The sequence below is a fragment of the Brachycentrus maculatus genome, unplaced genomic scaffold, assembly GCF_059751285.1.
Source record: "Brachycentrus maculatus isolate JH-2025_06_01 unplaced genomic scaffold, ASM5975128v1 h1tg000067l, whole genome shotgun sequence".
Taxonomy (NCBI): domain Eukaryota; kingdom Metazoa; phylum Arthropoda; class Insecta; order Trichoptera; family Brachycentridae; genus Brachycentrus; species Brachycentrus maculatus.
This window is the reverse complement of record NW_028280821.1, coordinates 1,268,837-1,287,164: the sequence shown is the minus strand read 5'-3', so window position 1 is coordinate 1,287,164 and position 18,328 is coordinate 1,268,837. Positions and strand designations below refer to the sequence as shown.

The window sequence follows — 18,328 nt, the reverse complement described above, 5'->3', positions numbered from 1 at the left end:
ATTATATGTTATTATTTTAAAAATAAATATTTTAATGTTGTTTATTTTTTCTTTTATTAATATTGATTATTATAAGTACACACATATTTATGAAAAATATATATTAAACTTCATATCATCCGAAAAATTCTGTTTTAAATATTTTTGATAACTTCATTAATTTTACCCAATATGTCTGTAGGATTCAAAACTCCTTTTGAAATCATGAGAACCTTTTGCCTTGATCTGCTACCCTGAAAAAACAAAACCGTTAATAATGTACAATAATTATTTCTACCATCTCTCAAAGCTTGGTATTTCTACCATCTCTTTTCCCCCTTATTAGAAGTGTTCATTTTTTCAATAGACTTCCCTGCTCCATAAATTATTAATTTTTAACTCATGACGTAACTCTGTTCCGGTGTTTTCTTGCCATTTAAAGTTTAAATTTGCATATTTTGCTTATTTCTTTAGAAAATTTCAAAGACAATGGCACGGATTGTCTTGTGATTTTTTTATTTATATTTATTTATTTTATAATTAAAACAATCCTTAACACCGATACCCTATTATGCAACTGAATCAAAGTTGATTGTATCTGAAATGAAATATTAAAATATAAGAAACCTTTTCTAAGGAGATGTCACTTTTCCTTAAGCCTAAAACTTCAGCCATATATCGGACAAGTTCAGTGTTGGCCTCTCCTTCAAGTGGGGGTGCATTTATCTGTACTCCGATACCAGACTCACTGATATCTAAAAGAATAAGATACATATATATAGTTCGATAGGACAATAAAAGAAGTAATGATTAAAGAAAACACTTCGTTTTTTACCACTTGAGTTTTATTATAGACTACATGTTTCAGAAGTTAAACTTCCATCATTCAGGTCTGTATAATAACTAAAATATAAAATTGTTCTATAAATAAGGAGAGGGGAAAGTATACCCTTCCCCTTACTTTCCCCTATCCTTATTTATAGAACAATTTTATATTTTAGTTATTATACAGACCTGAATGATGGAAGTTTAACTTCTGAAACATGTAGTCTATAATAAAACTCAAGTGGTAAAAAACGAAGTGTTTTCTTTAATCATTGTAACATGTCTTACCACAAAGTTAATGCCGAAACAATAAATAAAATAAAAGAAGTACATAATTCTGCTCCAATCAGTATATGTAAGTTCAGTTAGTTCGTCAATAGAGCCAATCACTTTAAAAAGCAGGAACACACAGACACCTCCGTGGTGATAATATTCCGAGCTGATTGTAGATAGACAATGAGCCAGATTATCCGACAAGATTTAGTTATCAAGTTAATTTGTGAAATAATTTTTTGACCATCTTGTCAATCCAGCCAATCAGTCCAAAACATACCACCTGTGCCAATAATTAGTTTTGAGACTTGTCGCTTGAATACTAAATTCAATGCTTATTTTATGGTGGAGACCGACCGGAGCATTTTGTTGTAACGTAACGTAACATCGCTCGCGAGGTGCATGTTACGTTACGACATTACGGCATTGCTGACTGACCGCAATCAGTGCTCGTTTAGAACGCAACTGCTCACTTGTGGGCTTGTGCTCAGTGTTGCCATATGCCAAACCAAAAAATCTGAATTACAGACTGGAAATCTGGAACATGGTTTTTAATTTTTCAAAAATTAAAAACCACGCTTCAACACATGTCAAAAATATATTACTCATACAATGTTTTGCCATGATAAGGTTCGATTATAACAATGATTTTATATTGACGAGTGGAGAAATATATTGAACTGTGTGTTTCAAAATTGTATAAAATATTTCAAAACGAAATTGTGTGTAGTAAAGTGATACCTGTTATGGAATTTAACTTTGCTCCTGGTTTGGCCAATATCTTTAATAAAATATTCCCATTTTTATCTTCATTTATAGAGCTACAGATAACAGGGATCTGGAACAAAATACAGAAACATTTCGACTTCAAAAATTCTCATTATGAATTAACTTTCAAGCATACTTATAAGATATTAATTTTATTACTGAAAAATTAACCTCTTTATCGGCATCTTTTTTCGCAATGTTTGATTTGATTTTCTTTGATTTAGACATCAAATTAGATAAGGTATACAATGAGTTAATGTTCACAAAGTTAGGTTTTCCTAATAATCTTTTAATTATCATTATTTTTTAATAAACATCTCTAAAGGTTAATATTTTTCGTCGAAGATTTTAAATAAAACATAGCCTAACTATACATATATATATACTAGACTTGAATCAAAGACCAACTGGTTTAACTTAAATCAGTTCATAATCTTTTGAGTGTTTTCTATAAAGAGCATTGATCACAGACTAACTATTTTATATGCATTGATTGACGTCAATCACATAAACATAAAAAAAATTGACAGCTGACACCATAGATGTACAGAAAACTGACGCAGCTGACATTTTTGCCTGTGGAAAGAGAATTCTTTGATCTGTAGGTACCTACCTATATCTAAATACCTAATGAAAGTTTAAAAACAGGATTCTTTGATCTGGATATGGGATTGCTCTCTAAATGATAAGGTACAGGGTACAACAATTCTCCGTTTAATTTTTAAGAAGATGTAGATTAGTAACAAATATATATATATAGGTGTTCATGCGGTTTTTGGTATTTCTAAACCTCCAAGCCTTGTGGAACCAGTTTCTTCTAATGTACGCATCCAAGTCACGATTAAATTACGGTGAAGGACGGTATCACGACGCCCAAAATTGAAGTGCAGCTGAAAGGCCCAATGGATGGACTGCCATTTAAAAAAAAAACGCGTGGATGGCAAAGCCCCAACAATGTATTTGTATTTGAATGCAGAAAGTATTATCAAATGCAAAAAGACTCTGGAAATGTCTGAAACATTACTATCTATCCTTGAAACCTTTACTGTCCATCATTTTATTCTTCCTTAGCTTTCTTTACCTCTCCCCCTCTTCAGCTGTTTTCTCATCCTTCTTTTTCCTTCCTTGTTTTCATCAATTTATAGTTTCATAAATATACAATGTTGTAGTTGATTATTCGTGCATACTGTGAATAATTGTACATTTTATTTCTTTTATACTTACTTATATATAAGCTCTATTTCAAACGTCTGTTTAAAATTCAAACTTTGACTAATAATGCAATGCTAGTCTGTCTTTGGTTGATTGGAAGATTTCGCTTCTTAACAAAAGCACGTCATTATATATGTATATAAAAAGTTCAATAAATACCTATAAAAATAAATCATACACACCTAAATAGGTTTTTAGTACTTTCTATATTTCTATTGTCTGTGGTTTGCTTATGATTTTTTTTCATTGCGCGATCGCGTCGCGATCTTTTTCCATCTAATTATTTATAGAACCGGGGTTTCAGAATTTTCAAAATCACGTTGATACGCTTTTGACAAGGAAGACTTGTTTTCTATAATTAAGTTTAGCTCGTGTAATTATTTATAATTAAATTCCTTCACTTCGTCACGTTAGTATTTCCGAAGTAGTGGTTTTTACGAGCATGTACATTTTCTTAACCTGACTTATTAATCTTTCAAAAGTAATTTTGTTTTTAAAATGTCAGGGGATGTGCAACCAAGGAAGCGTAAGGATAAAAGAAAGAAGAAAGGTATGTAGAATAAGTTTATTTTTTTATGTAATATTATTACTGCTTGTAAGCACCACATAAGTATTGTTTCTATTTGATTGATAATGATGATAAGTAAATTCATAAATCAAGTTTTCTTTTATAATCCCCAGTATACGAGAGAAATGCAGCATATATTCAGATATTATTTGAAATTGATGCGTCATTACCTAGGATTCTTATCATATTCAACGTTTAAGCACGTTCCTGTTTCATAAATTAACATTTGGCATTCTATCCGAGATATAAATAGATACCTCATTTGAGAGCACATTTACAATGTGTTTATTTTCAAGTCACGCGCTTAATTCCCTAAAGATAAAAATTACACGACATTTCTTTATTATCTTTGTTTGTTTTGGAATTTTCCGTTTCCTTTATAAGCATTATAGAAATATTCACTCATTGTGTATCTCCTTTATTCTGTATAATAATATTTAACGGCAATGAAGATGTTATCAAAAAAAATAGTATTGTACACTGTATAAATATTGAGTAATTATGTCATAGAGATGAAATTATTTATAAACCATTAAAAATAAATACGAAAATTATGTCCATGACGATAGAAAAAAACAACGCTGGGTACTGTTTTAATCAATACTAGTAATAATCTGTGAGACAGTTGGAGACCATGAGCACCAATTAATAGACCTTTGTAAGTGCCCTGTATCACATCTAGTATACTTTATAATTGGGAAAACGAGTATTTAATTTTACTGAAGAATATTTTTTACACTATTTAAAAAAATTATATTATGCATATTTTATTTTATTAGAAGTTCTACCAAGGAATTTCACAAGTATCATTAGTAATGTGAATCACAAATTAAAAGCTAAACATCATTGCTATAATCAAAGTGCTGAAATTCTCCACTGATTCAATTTACTAAAAGTTTTTATTTTAACAAGATGAATTAAAATATTTTTTAACAGATGCTTCCAGCAGTGAAAGATCAAAGGCTGAAGCTGAGTATATTGCTCGAAAGCTTAGTCTCGGAGGTAAAATATATTACCCTCAAAACAACGCCCTATTCCCTTCAGTGCATTTACTTTTTATCTTGCAAGTTATATTCAAGTGTTTTACATGACCCAAAATAATCTAATATTCCTTATCCTGTCCTGGAGTGAGTTTCTGCGGACAAAACTGTCTGGGGAGTGAGATATTTTTGTATTGTTTTTATTAATAATCCTATATCATAGTCGATGCTAAGGGCAACATATTTTCTTGAATAAAAAAAGCAACATTAAAAATGATTTTTATCAAAATTATCCTTGTTTTGTTTCGAGGGTTTTCTTTGACAGTGTCATTATTATGACATCACACAAACTTTGTTCTAAGTAAAATGCCATGAGTAAGACAGAAAAATGATCTGAGTGTGGTTTTAGTGTTTAAATACAACCACAAATCTATCTCTAAAATATTATCTCTATGTATCTCTAAAATAGAAATTTTAATGCCATCTCGGTTATCCAAACTTTAAACACAGTAAGGGACATTTTTTTTAAAAACATTTTTTTGGATTTTTGGACTAAGTAGATTCCACTTATTCCAAAATGCAAAAAAACGTTTTTCAAAAAAAAGGTCCCTTAACTGTGTTTTAAGTTTGGACAGCCTAGATGGCATTACAATTGCCATTTTAGAGACAGATGACACTGGGCTTTAGTTATAATCGCGGGTGTTCATGTACACCCATACTCCTTTAAGGAAAGTTTTGTTTTTACGACCATGTAAGGCTATACTCCCAGACAGGTTAATATAACCTTTATTTAGTTTTATATATCATTTCCACACATATTAGGCTTTATCACCACAGACCTGACACATTACAATGTCCATTATATTTGGTAAATTATTGTAAAAATAAGTTAAAGTGATTTCAACTCATATTTATTTAATATCACCCTGGACTGGTACCTGAAGCGCAGGACTGATCACCTTGCCTTCATGCAATTCATTGTTAAAATAACACTGCATTAATATGTTGCAGTGCCCTATGACATTAGGTGCGGTTAATGATTACAAGAAGTAACAGCAAAAAAAAATCACCCATTTTGATTTTTGTAAGCACATAAAGGACATACTATATAAATATAGTCATAATAACTTTTTCTTGTATTACATGAAAGTTCACTTAGTGTTAGCAACGTACATTTTTTACCAAAATTTTGTATAAAAATTATGATTTTTTCATTATTACACTATTTTTACCATTTTATGAAGTTTTACCTAGTTTTTCATGGAAAGAAGAGCCAACTATATGTGTGTGTGCATGTAATATATTATAGTGTTTTATTTTCGTAATATATCCATGGATGCTTTAGCTAGACCTGTTTTATGTAATAGTTCTTTTTAAATTTTTGGACCTGTATTATTGTTTCATATATTTTTGACATGTGTGTAATTTATATAAATATATTTTCTTCACATGTGAAATTATATATTGCCAGAAATCATTTGCTGAATCAGTAATTTAAAATGTCTGTAAATGTGTTTAAACAATAGATTTACTTAAAATACGAAACAAGAATACTTTAGCTAGTGAATTTAGTTTATCATACAAGGTGATTTATAATAAGAATATGATTCATATATTTATTTTTAATTTAGGCTTCATGAGCCACGGCGTAGTTGGGAAGACGCTCAACTGCGAAACTGGCATCGCGGGTTAGATTCCCACCAAAAATAAAATTAATTCAACAAAGAATTATTTTCAACTAGTCCGGGTGTTTTTTATGTATTTTTCATATTTGCCTCCCCCTATCCTTACCATCCTACCTGCAGACAAGCCTCTTAAAGTGGAGGCTTTGCAGGTTATTCCTATAAATAAATAAAAAAGTGGCACATCAATATCTCTGTTGATATATTTTTGTGTTACCTAACTTAATTGTTTATACATTTTGTGAATGTCCCATATAATTTGTACACATCGACATGTTCGCTTTGCTGGTCTTTTATTTTTATCTGAAGGTTATTGTTTGTTAACTTTTTGCAGATGAGTCGGATGAGGGAGTGATTCCGGTGAAGTCCTCGCACAGCTCCTCACACAGCGCACAGCTAAGTGAAGGAGACTCCATCATCCATGTGCATCATGAGGGGGGCACTGGGGGACATTGGTGTGCAAAAATTGTCTTCTTTATGCTTCTCGGTGTGCTAGTATTCCTCATCGGACTTATTATAATAGAAAACCGAGGTCTGACTGACAGTAAGTAGCTTTATAATAATCTCCATAGATATTATACACGCTGAGTGGGCTCAAATGCTGCGATAATTATTTTTTAAAATAGTAAATAATCTAATTTCAACAAACATGTCCCTGGTGCGTTGTTCACACTCCTGCTATATATTGATCAACGCATGTTATTCATTCTTATAAATGATCCTGGCATTTGTTGCAATCAGTGTTTCATAATAGTGATTAAAGTGTATTGTGCAAAGTAGAGGATAACCGAAAAAGTTATGGATGGAAAAGTTTGTGAAATAGGGAATAAATGGGATATATTAGTCATAATAAAAGAAAATTGTGTATGAAAAAGATTTTGACTCTAAATGCAATGCCAGGGTAGAAGAAAATGGCAGTTCATTTGCAAATGTATTGAGAAAAAAAATATTTCTAGGTATTCCTTTATGTTCTTTTTTTTGTCACATTTTTGTTTTTAAATTTATCAACAACTTTATCAAATCCACAACTTTATCATATAGGTTGGATGAGGCTAACTTCGTTAGCTTAAAATTTAAATAATAAAAAAAAAGAGTTCTGTTTGATGAATGCATTAATAAATTATACCTACCAAGGTTCAGTGGTATAGCATCAAATCTATCAAACAAGACACATTTTTATAAAATTTGAATATGGAACAAAAACCTCACAAACAAATGAAGTGAGATTCTTCTGTGTTTCCAAATGTCAAAATGGTGTAAAAAAAACTGCCATAATGGGAAAATAGTTTTACTCATATTTCTGCTACCATTTTTTTTTACAGAAACCACTGTGGGCATGCACACAATAACTCTTATGAGTTTCATTGCAATCGGTTGCATATTATAGGAGTCTATAGAGGATAATCATTCTAATATACATACATTCATTTTTAAATACATATAGATTAGCGTAAGAAAATCGAGAAAACGTTTTATTTAGACGACAATTCCTTTTTTTATTACTGACGATTACGCTTCCAACCCCTGGTTTCCAACTACCTGGGTATAAATTGAAAATTTGTGAAATCATAGAAACTGAGGAGCAATTAAAAAATGACAAAATCAAAAAAATTAGAAACTTATTCTGCTGTCTTTTTTAAATTATTTTTTGCTAAATTAAATATAAACATAGTATGTAAAAATTATTGGACTGAACTTTCTCATTGCATAATCATAATATTTTTGTTTAATTTTTTTAAGTTGACACCCCTGTGGCAGAATCCAGATATGCTCAAGTGTTTGATGGGTGGGTGGATGAAGGCCCAGTGCACGATGACCACCATGATGAACACACCTTGGAACTAAAGCATGGGGTACGTTGTCATTTGAACTTATTTTGTATATTATGTATAATGTTAAATACAATATTGTTTATTATTTTTTGACATCTCATCAAAAATGAAGAAGAATATGGAAGTCTGGGCATTTACGGGGCTGACGACCGTCATAGGCTGGTTTAAGTGATCACTTTACACACGTGTAACATTCACCAATTCTACCCATTATTGACAACCACACTACTCAAATTCTTGGAAGTTCTATATATATGAACCAATTTAGAAACCTTAGATTTTGTGAACAAGTATTTGGACACACTCAAAATGTTGTAAACAATATTGTTTGTTATATTAAATAGTATTGTTGTTTAGGAATGAGCATTAACCTTTCCGGGAGCACAATAATTGATGTCCGACTTGTTCTTGAGTGGGTTCTTTTTACATGATTTTTTTTCACAAATTCTATGTATTATGAAGATAGAAATTAATAAAAATAATTTTGAAAAAATAATACACCTCATCGAAATAATTTTTGTTTATGACGAAATTACATAGAAATATCCACCAATGTCATTGCTATACAAGTTACATCATACTAACTGACAGACGGATACTCCTTTGAGAAAATTCGAACCGACATTCATTTATGTCCTTATTCCCAAAAAGGTTAATACTAGGAAGAACATTGTCACACAGTTTTGTTAATTTTTTTATTATTTAAAAATAATAAATGTATTGTTGAATGAAAAACTAGGACGATGATAGTCACGAAGATGATCTTGATGATGATCATGATGAAGAGATTGAGGATATTGAAGACGAACATGGCAACAGTGAAAATGAAGATGAGCACAGTGAGGATGATGACATAGCTGATTCTGATGATGATGATGATGATGATCATCCTGACAATGAGGAAGAAGATGGTGATAATGCAAGTGATGAAGCCCCAAATAATGATAGCGATGAAGACCTAAATAATGAGAGCGAGGAACAAGAAAAAGAAGTAGACAATGATGAAGAAGATGATGATGATGATAATGATAATGATGATGATGAATATTTAAATGGATCCCAAGAGGACAATGATAGAAATGAAGATAATAATTCTGTTGCCGATGACGACGATGATGATGAAGATGCTGCTGATGATGATGAAAATGATTCTAAATTAGAAGAAAGCACAGAGAACATGGATCTTCCATTTGAAGAGGTTTGAACAGGAATCACACCAGAGTAACGCAGTGTTCAAAGCATGCTTGAGATAATACCATTTCTTAAATAAGCGTATTGTTTGTATAAACCTTTCACTTTAGTAAAATTTTGAATGACATATTTATTAAGTGTGACACTGATAACGCTGTTTTTTACTTCTTGTTACTAAAATATAAAACTCTTTCATTGAGATTTGATATCCTGATGATTGTGAACACAATATGGTTTTATTAAAATTATTATTTAAAATCAATTTTATTTTTAATAGATTTATTATTTGTGTTTATCTAACAATGTTTTAAAAGGCAGTATTTGCATAAGGCCGATTGCGAATACATTCCACTAAGCCAAAAGCTAGAAAACATTCCATTGTCTCGAAATGCTTATTTACATGAGGCTAATATTGGCTCGACTTAGTGGAATGTCTTAAAAATTTACCTCATTTAAATGCCGCATAATGCATGATGTTTGCAGTTATGAAAATGTGTGTGCTCTATGTATAACTATAAATCAAATATTCTCAATATTATTAATATTTAAAGCATTTACTTTGTGGTTAGTCATTTTTACTTATTTATTTTTTTACAAAAATGTTAATAAAATTAGTATATAACCACTCACCGAGATTTTTACGTCTACCGGTTTCGAGACGTACCCGTCTCTTCGTCAGGACAATCACTAACACAGCATGCAAACAATACTACCCTTCACCACCATAGCACCATTTACACACTCAAAACTACACAAAATGTCTAACACATGCGATTTTTGGTCTGTATTGAAAACTATAGTGCATGTTGGTCTTCGGGTCGACCAAAAATCGCATGTGTTAGACATTTTGTGTAGTTTTGAGTGTGTAAATGGTGCTATGGTGGTGAAGGGTAGTATTGTTTGCATGCTGTGTTAGTGATTGTCCTGACGAAGAGACGGGTACGTCTCGAAACCGGTAGACGTAAAAATCTCGGTGAGTGGTTATATACTAATTTTATTAACATTTTTGTAAAAAAATAAATAAGTATAAATCAAAATATATTATGATGACATGACATGATATATTAAAAAAAATAATAATAATAGTTTTTTTTTCATGCACTTTTATTTACTTTATATTTTGTGTGATAAGGTCAACATTTTAATTTAAATACATATAATGTTAGGTATGCATATTTAATTTAATTTCAACATCACTTAAGTTTGGTTATAAAATGTTAAAAATATGCTCCAACTTTGATTATTTTACTATTATTTTTTATTACCAGAGCTTTTTTTTTAAAGAAAAATGGTCCTGGAACTCACTTCATGTCAAGCTTTTTACTAAAAATAATTATATTCAAATATCATTTAAATATTAATTATAATACCATATTTTATCATTTTAACAAATTATTAAAATACAGATTGTAATTACGTAAGCGCAAACATTGTTTCGTCTATGTAATTGATTTAGAAAATTTAAAAATAAATATATCTGTGAAAAAAGGTGCCCTTCCACCGCGTTACACGGAAAAAAATCTCTGATTATTACTATAGGTAAATGTCGTATTACAGGTGGACTCAAATGAAGAAGAGGTGATAGAAAATAATGCTGGTGAAGAAGAACACTTGGCTGCTAAGCAAGCAGAACAGCTGGCTCAGGAACAAGAAGAATCTGGCAGTAAGTATTCCACTACATTTTTTAAGTAAAACAATCTTAATGCCAGTTGAGAGTAAGTTTTTGAAGCCATCTTGAAAAATTTAAATGCAAGTACTTTGTCCTCATTTAATGAAAATTTGAAAAAGAGTGTGCAGTGTAAAAACATTACTTATTTTTTTGTTGATGGAATCATTCATTTGCCATGGATTCTATATCATACTCTTAAAACTGCATTTCAAAGAATGGTGAATAAATTTCACTTTAAGTGCACACACTCTGTTACTCGCAAGTGTTTATGGATTATGCAGTTTCTTAATATTTTATTACGTAGAAAAGAATATAATATTTTCTTCAATAAATATGCGGCTGTTAGTTTTAAAAACAAGCAATTGATTTAAGTTTTTTTTTAACAAATTTTAAATGCATACAGTAATTAATTTAAGAGGGTTTTAAAATTAACATAAACTTTTTGTATAAATGCCGAAATTATCTCTAAAAATAAAACTTAAGCTTCTGCGTATGTACCCGAATAGAACCTCCTCAAAGGTAAGAAGGGAAAAGCGTTAACTAATATCAGTATTTATTCATGTATATGTATTACATTCTTCAAAATACAACCAAGGAATGGTATTTTATACAATATTTTTCCATATTTTCAAAACTCATAATATTCCACTTATAATATATTACCTAATGGGCTTATGAAAGTTAAATTTAACATTATAAACTTGTCACAATTTTGGAGGTCTCAAATATTAACAACCAAGGGACAAACTTAGCAGTTTTAAAATATGTAAAAATTTATTTTATTTCAATTAGAGATGGTATACCAAAAATTTGGATGTTGTATGAAATCATTGTATGTAATACTTTTCACGTATAATATTTAGGTATTGTTTTTATATTTAATACATTGATGTTGGTCATATATGATCTGATTAAAGGTTGCTTCTAATAACCTCACTTGTATCTAGCTTAGAAATAATGTTAAGGATGACATTTACGAATTAATTTTTTTATATATCGATTGATCATGCATGATTCATTGAATATAAATATGGTTGTACAAAAATATCCCCTTTTTTCATACTAGCTATGATAAAATGTTTTCAAATTGTAAATGAATAACTTGTCTTATGTTTGTGTATGTATTTTTGTTTTATATTCATGTTCACTGAAATTATGTAATAAGATAATCCGTGTATTATATGGGATAGAATAACGGTAAATGATAGGATGTGCAGTCAAATAATGTAAAAAAATGTCATGTGTAGTGATGGCAGCTAGAGAGTGTAAAAGGAAGTGTTTTTCCTACGCTTTAGTTTATATAAGACGACCAGTCTGTTGTTTTATATAAAGTGATTTGTCTGTATATGTGCATATGTACAAAGATAGAGAATATTGTATTGGGGAGGTCACGAGCAAGAGCCAGGATGAGTTGTCTGATATTGCGGGTTATGTTTTGCAGTGGGCATGAGAGTCGGCATCGGGCTGGCGCTCCTGGTGGTCGCTTACTGCGTCCTGGCCAGAAAATGGCACAATGGTCGGTACCCGCACTCCGTCCCAGTACGGCCACTCTTGCATGCTTTTCAGTTGTTTTCGCGCATCCAATCTCGCCTTTAAAATCACCGGTGCCATTGTAACCATCTATAATAACAACTTTAGCAAATGCTTGAATTTGAAACGATTCCATCAAGAACTAAAAACAGTTTGAACAAATCCAATGCTCGTGGCCTCACTAACAAACTTGAATTTTTGTAAACTGATTTTATTTGCTTTCTAGTTGTTTTATTCTTTATATCTCAATAATGTGTATGTTCATTCTTCAGTGTATATAACATATTCACCACCGTGTCCTGCTGTAACATTGTAACAAAGAAATATGTATACATGATAGCAACCCATTAATATTATCAAATCAGGGCAATGTACAGTAATTCAAATAATATAAAAATATTTATTTTAATGCTATGCTTTTTGGTTATTCAAATATATCAAGTGATATTTGTGTAATATATATTACCTTTACTAATCGAGTTGTAATTAATAAATTGTTTGATAAAATTGTCATATGGAGAAAAAAACTCGAGATAAATACTTTTTTACATGAAAATTCTGTTTTAAATACCTTATAAATTCAAGTTGATAAATAATTGTCAATATATTGTTTTATCATATTTATTAACTCAATTAAATGTAGAATTTTACAAAGAACTATATGTTAACATTTTTTATTTCCAACAAGCTCAAAACAAGGTTTCTGTACAAATTAAACCAATTTTACAATAAGTTGAAATATTCAATATCCATATTTCTCTTGTTAAAATATATTTATTGATTGAAATAGACAGTGACGAAGGTTCGCCAGAGCTTGCCGAAATCAAACGAAGAATGACCCTTATATCTGATGAAGGTAAATATGGTTAATAACAATTTTATATTTTATTATTTCTTTATAAGTTTTATGTTTAATATTTGTCATTACCATCAGTATTTTTATTTCAATTTTGCAAATAAATTAACTAGCCTTTAAAACAAATTAAATCAAAATGTATAGACAATTTTTATTTAATAAATATACTTTTGATAATAATTGCTTATAAATTTTACTCTCAATATAGATATTATTGATGAAGCAGAAAAGAACATAGAAGAAAAAATAACAGAAATTAAAAAAAAAATGCCAGTTTTAGAAAGCAAACCGCAGCCTTCCTTTTTTGCTAGACCAGCGAAACAAGTTATTCATCGTTATGAAGAGGTTATACTTTTTCTTTATATTGTTTGAAAGCTTAATTAAGGGGTAATGGAAAATAAATTTAGCTAGACCCTAGAAAACAAATTAATACATACCAGAATCCATTGTTGTGTATGGTTTTAAAAGATTACATCATTCAGCAAAAATATGTAAATTATTTTATATCTGTATTGTAAAAAAATTATGTATTTAAGGATGACGACGATATGATATTAAGTGAATCGGTCCAAAAGGCGCCAGCAAAGACAGTGATTCATGAAACTAATGTAGAAGATCCCGAGGAATTAGAGCTAGATGAAGAGTATGAAGAGGAAGAAGAGGAAGAGGAGGAGGAGGAAGATGAAGAACAATTAGAAAAGATATCTAAAGAAGAAATTGGAAACATCGGTTCCTCATATTCAAAGGATGTAGTCGAAGATGTGAATCCTGAAAATGAAGAATTAGATGATGAAGAAATCTTGGATGAAGAAGTATTAGATGAAGAAGAAGACGTCATCGAGGAAGAGGAAGAAGAAGAAGATATTTCTGAAGAACTCGACGATTCAGACTTGATGAAAAAACTTGAAGCCAAATATGGAAAACTACCGCAGCTTGATGATGACCAACCTGAAGGACACAGTGATGAAGATGTTCCAGTTACCCCATTAAGAAAAAGTATATTGTTTTGTTTAATATTCTGCTTTTTTATTATCTAGTACAATAATTGTCATAAGCCCATTAGGTATAAGTACATATTGTTGGAATACCGGTAAAAATTTAAAAACCCTCATTTTATATAAATATGTAAACCTTTTAAAATATGTCCAATCTCCAGTCAATCCAACTTTTTAATTTTCTTAAAAGGAATTCGGATAACTCTTTTTCATTGCAATACACCAATTGCTGGTTTGTAAATGAGATTTTATTGATGCATGTCTCAAAAAATGAAGAAGCTATTGAGATATGAATAAGTTATTGTTTACGTTACATTTACCAAATTAAAAGCAAGCTAGGTCACCCAGAACTTTTATACTGCCAAAATGAAAAGTTAGATAAACAAAGCACCTACTGAACATCCGACATACTATATTAGAAATGTATGCTTACTTGGTTGAACACATGTAAAACAGGAGGAAAGCCGTCTGGAGGAAATGCTATTGATGATTCAGAACCGGATGAATGGGTCGATGATTCAAATGATCATTGGAAACAGCAACTTGATTTGGCCCAAGCCGAAATGGATGAGGTATTTATTTTAATTAAATTTTTTTCAATGCTCAATTCTATTGAAGTCATTTCGTGATAATTTTATTTTTATTTTCATTTTGCACAGGGTCTCTTCGATTAATCCTTTTTGCCACCTAATTTTGTTATTTTTTTTATTTTAATTATTATTTAACGTACCCCAATATCCTATCCTGAAGATTTGCTTAACTGATTGTATTTCCTATAAGCTGTATGTCGGTGTGAAATACTAATTTTTGTGTCGCTGTTTGTAATTTTTTAGCACACAAGTGCTATTTTTACATTTACTTAGTCTGTAAGTTCTTCCTGTATAATTTTTTTTGTTTTTAGATTTTGCCTTGCTAAATTTTTCTATTGTAAATTTTCAAAAGACAAGCAATTACAATAAAGTATTTTTTTGGTCGCATGATTATTATATTGCACCCACAAAATTTTAACATGCCGTCAAAAATAACTTTGTTTTACATTTTTTAAAAAATTAATAAGACTGATTCTATCACATCTTATTGAATTTAACTTACAATTAAATATAGTGTGTTTATTATCTTTTAATGCCGATTTTGTATTTTGCACGTAATGGCTTTAATAGCATGACTCGCGTTTTAGTTTATTCCTATTTGATTTAACATTACTGTATTACATAATTAACTGGCGTGTGTGTGCTTGATCCATCCATGCTCCTTCCCAGGGACGAGTAGAAGAAAGCCTCCGACTCTTCACAGCCTTAAGTTTAACTAACAAGTCTTGTCCGCTGGCCAAACTGGGTCGCGCCCGAGTTATGGATGTCTCGGCAGAAAAGAAAAGAAGTAACAGTCTTCTTCAAGCAGCTATTGATGAATATCTTAGTGTGCTCGATATGAATATTAATAAAACCCTTTTTAAATCTGTCGCCGAGAGAGCCATCAACCGCATAAGATTCAAAGGTCAGAAACATCATTTTTTTATTTAATTTATCTAACAGTATATACATAACTAGATTGGTACACTGTTTCATTCAAGATGGAATGATGAACTCAAAATAATTTTTGCGCAATGTGTGTTATATCTGTCAAATTAATTAATGATTGAAAATCAATATAGGCAAACATCTCAATGCTGTACCTGTTCATGAGAGGTTGATTTCAAAATTTCCCGCACAACCCGAATACAGGAATCAATTGGCAATTACGTATTTGATGGTCAATAAGTAGGTAGTAGTATTTCTATTTTTATGTTTTTCAAGGAAGGATTTGTTTATTTATTAATTAGTTTTAATTTAATTTTCTTTTTACAGAGTCGAGTTAGCTCGAAAAGTTTTACGAGATACATTGAGTTTATGGCCTGATGACGGTGTGGCTTTAGTCCACTACGGATTCATCATCAAAACGGTGGATAACAATTTGACAGAAGCAGTTAACTACATGCAAAGAGGTATCGATACCGGCGCTAATGGTACTCTAGAAGGACGTTTCTTATTTCACCTCGGTGATGCCTTCGCACGTCTCGGACAGAATGATAAGGCCAAAGAGGTAAATTGGGCTTTATAATATTTATGATTAATCAATGAATTAATTCAACTTACATATCCACTGTTATTCAATTGTTTGCCCATCGTTATATATATTGACTTTTGTTAAAAAAATTATGTTTTAGATTTATAAACTTGGATTCGATATTGGCATTTTTCTTTCGCCACTTCAGCGATCTCTATACAACATAAACAGACTTACGGGACGCCCGTGGTGGAAGCCGGAAGAGACTCCGTATGTACAACTTATAAAGAATCTCGAAGAAAACTGGGAAAAAATTGCCCAAGAAGCTAAAAGTGTCCACCCACACTTCAAACCCGAGCAAGAAAATTTAAAAGACACCGGCATTTGGTCTCAATATGAGCTGTTTATGAGAGGTAATATACTGACTTCTTTTAAATGACCAAAGTGATATTACATTGACCATATATTATAATTATAATACTGATTGATTATTACAGGAGTAGAAATGAAGAGTCACTGTTTGAAATGCCCCGTGACATGTGCCATAGTACGTAAGGAGAAAGCGGCTGCTGGATGCCGACGTGGTCAGATAAAGTTTAGTGCTATGAATCCCGGAACCCACGTATTTGCTCATACGGGACCGACTAACTGTCGCATCAGGGCACATCTCGGTCTCACAGGGACAAATGGCACTTACATAAGAGTCGCAGAAGAAACTAGGTAACTGTACTTCCAATAACTGACAACTTTTTATCAGACAGGGTTACTTCTTAATCTAAACAGTGAATGTTTTTTTTAAAACTGCTTTTGGTTAAACTTAAGCTGTCTTTGCTTTTATTTCTGAAGCAAATAAACATAGTGGGGTATTAAAATTTATCAGAATATATTGTAACAGTTGATATAAAAAAAAATTGCAATTAAATTGTGTTAATTATTTCAGATCTTGGGAAGAAGGAAAGGTTTTCATATTTGATGATAGTTTTGATCATGAAGTATGGCACAACGGAACACAATTACGCATTGTTCTTATTGTTGACCTTTGGCATCCCGAATTAACAAAGGAGGAGCATGCATCTCTACCATCAATATAAATGTTGTAGTCAATATAATGCCAAATAATCTGTCTCAAAATATATTCTACGAATGTTTTAAATACATATCATGTTTTTATGTGTGAGCTTTTTTTAATATTATTAAAAGTGATACCAGTCAGTGATATTTTTGACTTTGTAATTTGTAAATAAAATGTTTTTTTTTTAATGTTTTTTTTCTTTCTTCTTTTAACATTCAATAGGCCACCCTCATGAAAAACCTTCTAAATAGGTGGCTTTGAGAACATGCCAACGTATACAGTCTGTCAAAATAGAGGAATACTTAAATGTTTATATGATTATTTCATTTATCTTATTTAAATCACTTGTAAACAAGTGGAGGCCAAATAATAATAAAATTATCTTATTAAAACAATCATAAAACTATCAAGTCGCATAAAATAGCACCACACTCAAATGAATTTATAATTACAATAAGTTCACATCTGAAAAATTAAATTGTTTTGGGAAAACCATTTCGTCCAGTAGAATTTTAAACAAAGGAACAAAGTAGCCCAGGAAGCCAAAGGGCCAATTTTGAGTCTTCAAAGGTTATAAAATATGCATGTAAATCTGTCAAGAAACAATAGCAGGTTTTAGGTTTTATAAAGGCCTTCGTACATACTGCTCTAGAGAGGGCTGTAGCTAAAAATATAATATGTACCTCTATTGGCCCCAGCTTAGTTTCGCAATTCGCAAGAAATAAAATAAAAGATTTATCAGAGATTGAGTTTATTCATTAAGATATAAAAATATCTATTTCTAATAAAGCTTAGAACAGAATTATTTGTACAATCGTTTGGTTGAAACATTAACATATGAGATTAACTTCAA

General features: G+C 30.8%; 2 protein-coding genes across 4 annotated transcripts; one reads left to right on the top strand and one right to left on the bottom strand.

The window, feature by feature from the left end:
* Positions 1-35: 35 nt before the first annotated feature.
* LOC148311338 (UPF0235 protein C15orf40 homolog) lies at positions 36-2,309 on the bottom strand. The gene is made up of 4 exons (XM_088256816.1): positions 2,017-2,309; positions 1,819-1,915; positions 607-734; positions 36-233 (listed from the first exon to the last, which is right to left on the bottom strand). The coding sequence occupies exons 1-4, from the start codon at positions 2,143-2,145 to the stop codon at positions 135-137; spliced, it is 453 nt and encodes a 150-aa protein (XP_088112942.1). The 5' UTR covers positions 2,146-2,309; the 3' UTR covers positions 36-134.
* Positions 2,310-3,302: 993 nt separating this feature from the next.
* On the top strand, positions 3,303-17,667 carry Asph (Aspartyl beta-hydroxylase). 3 transcript variants are annotated; one of them, XM_088256807.1, is made up of 17 exons: positions 3,303-3,607; positions 4,562-4,627; positions 6,622-6,831; positions 8,028-8,140; positions 8,859-9,317; positions 10,868-10,973; positions 12,421-12,495; positions 13,300-13,365; positions 13,574-13,710; positions 13,902-14,361; positions 14,817-14,932; positions 15,620-15,854; positions 16,012-16,117; positions 16,205-16,439; positions 16,564-16,816; positions 16,901-17,123; positions 17,344-17,667. In XM_088256807.1, the coding sequence occupies exons 1-17, from the start codon at positions 3,556-3,558 to the stop codon at positions 17,492-17,494; spliced, it is 3,063 nt and encodes a 1,020-aa protein (XP_088112933.1). In that variant the 5' UTR covers positions 3,303-3,555; the 3' UTR covers positions 17,495-17,667. The 3 variants fall into 3 exon arrangements, with proteins under 3 accessions (XP_088112933.1, XP_088112935.1, XP_088112936.1); XM_088256809.1 differs by lacking the exon at positions 4,562-4,627; XM_088256810.1 differs by lacking the exon at positions 8,859-9,317.
* Positions 17,668-18,328: the final 661 nt, after the last annotated feature.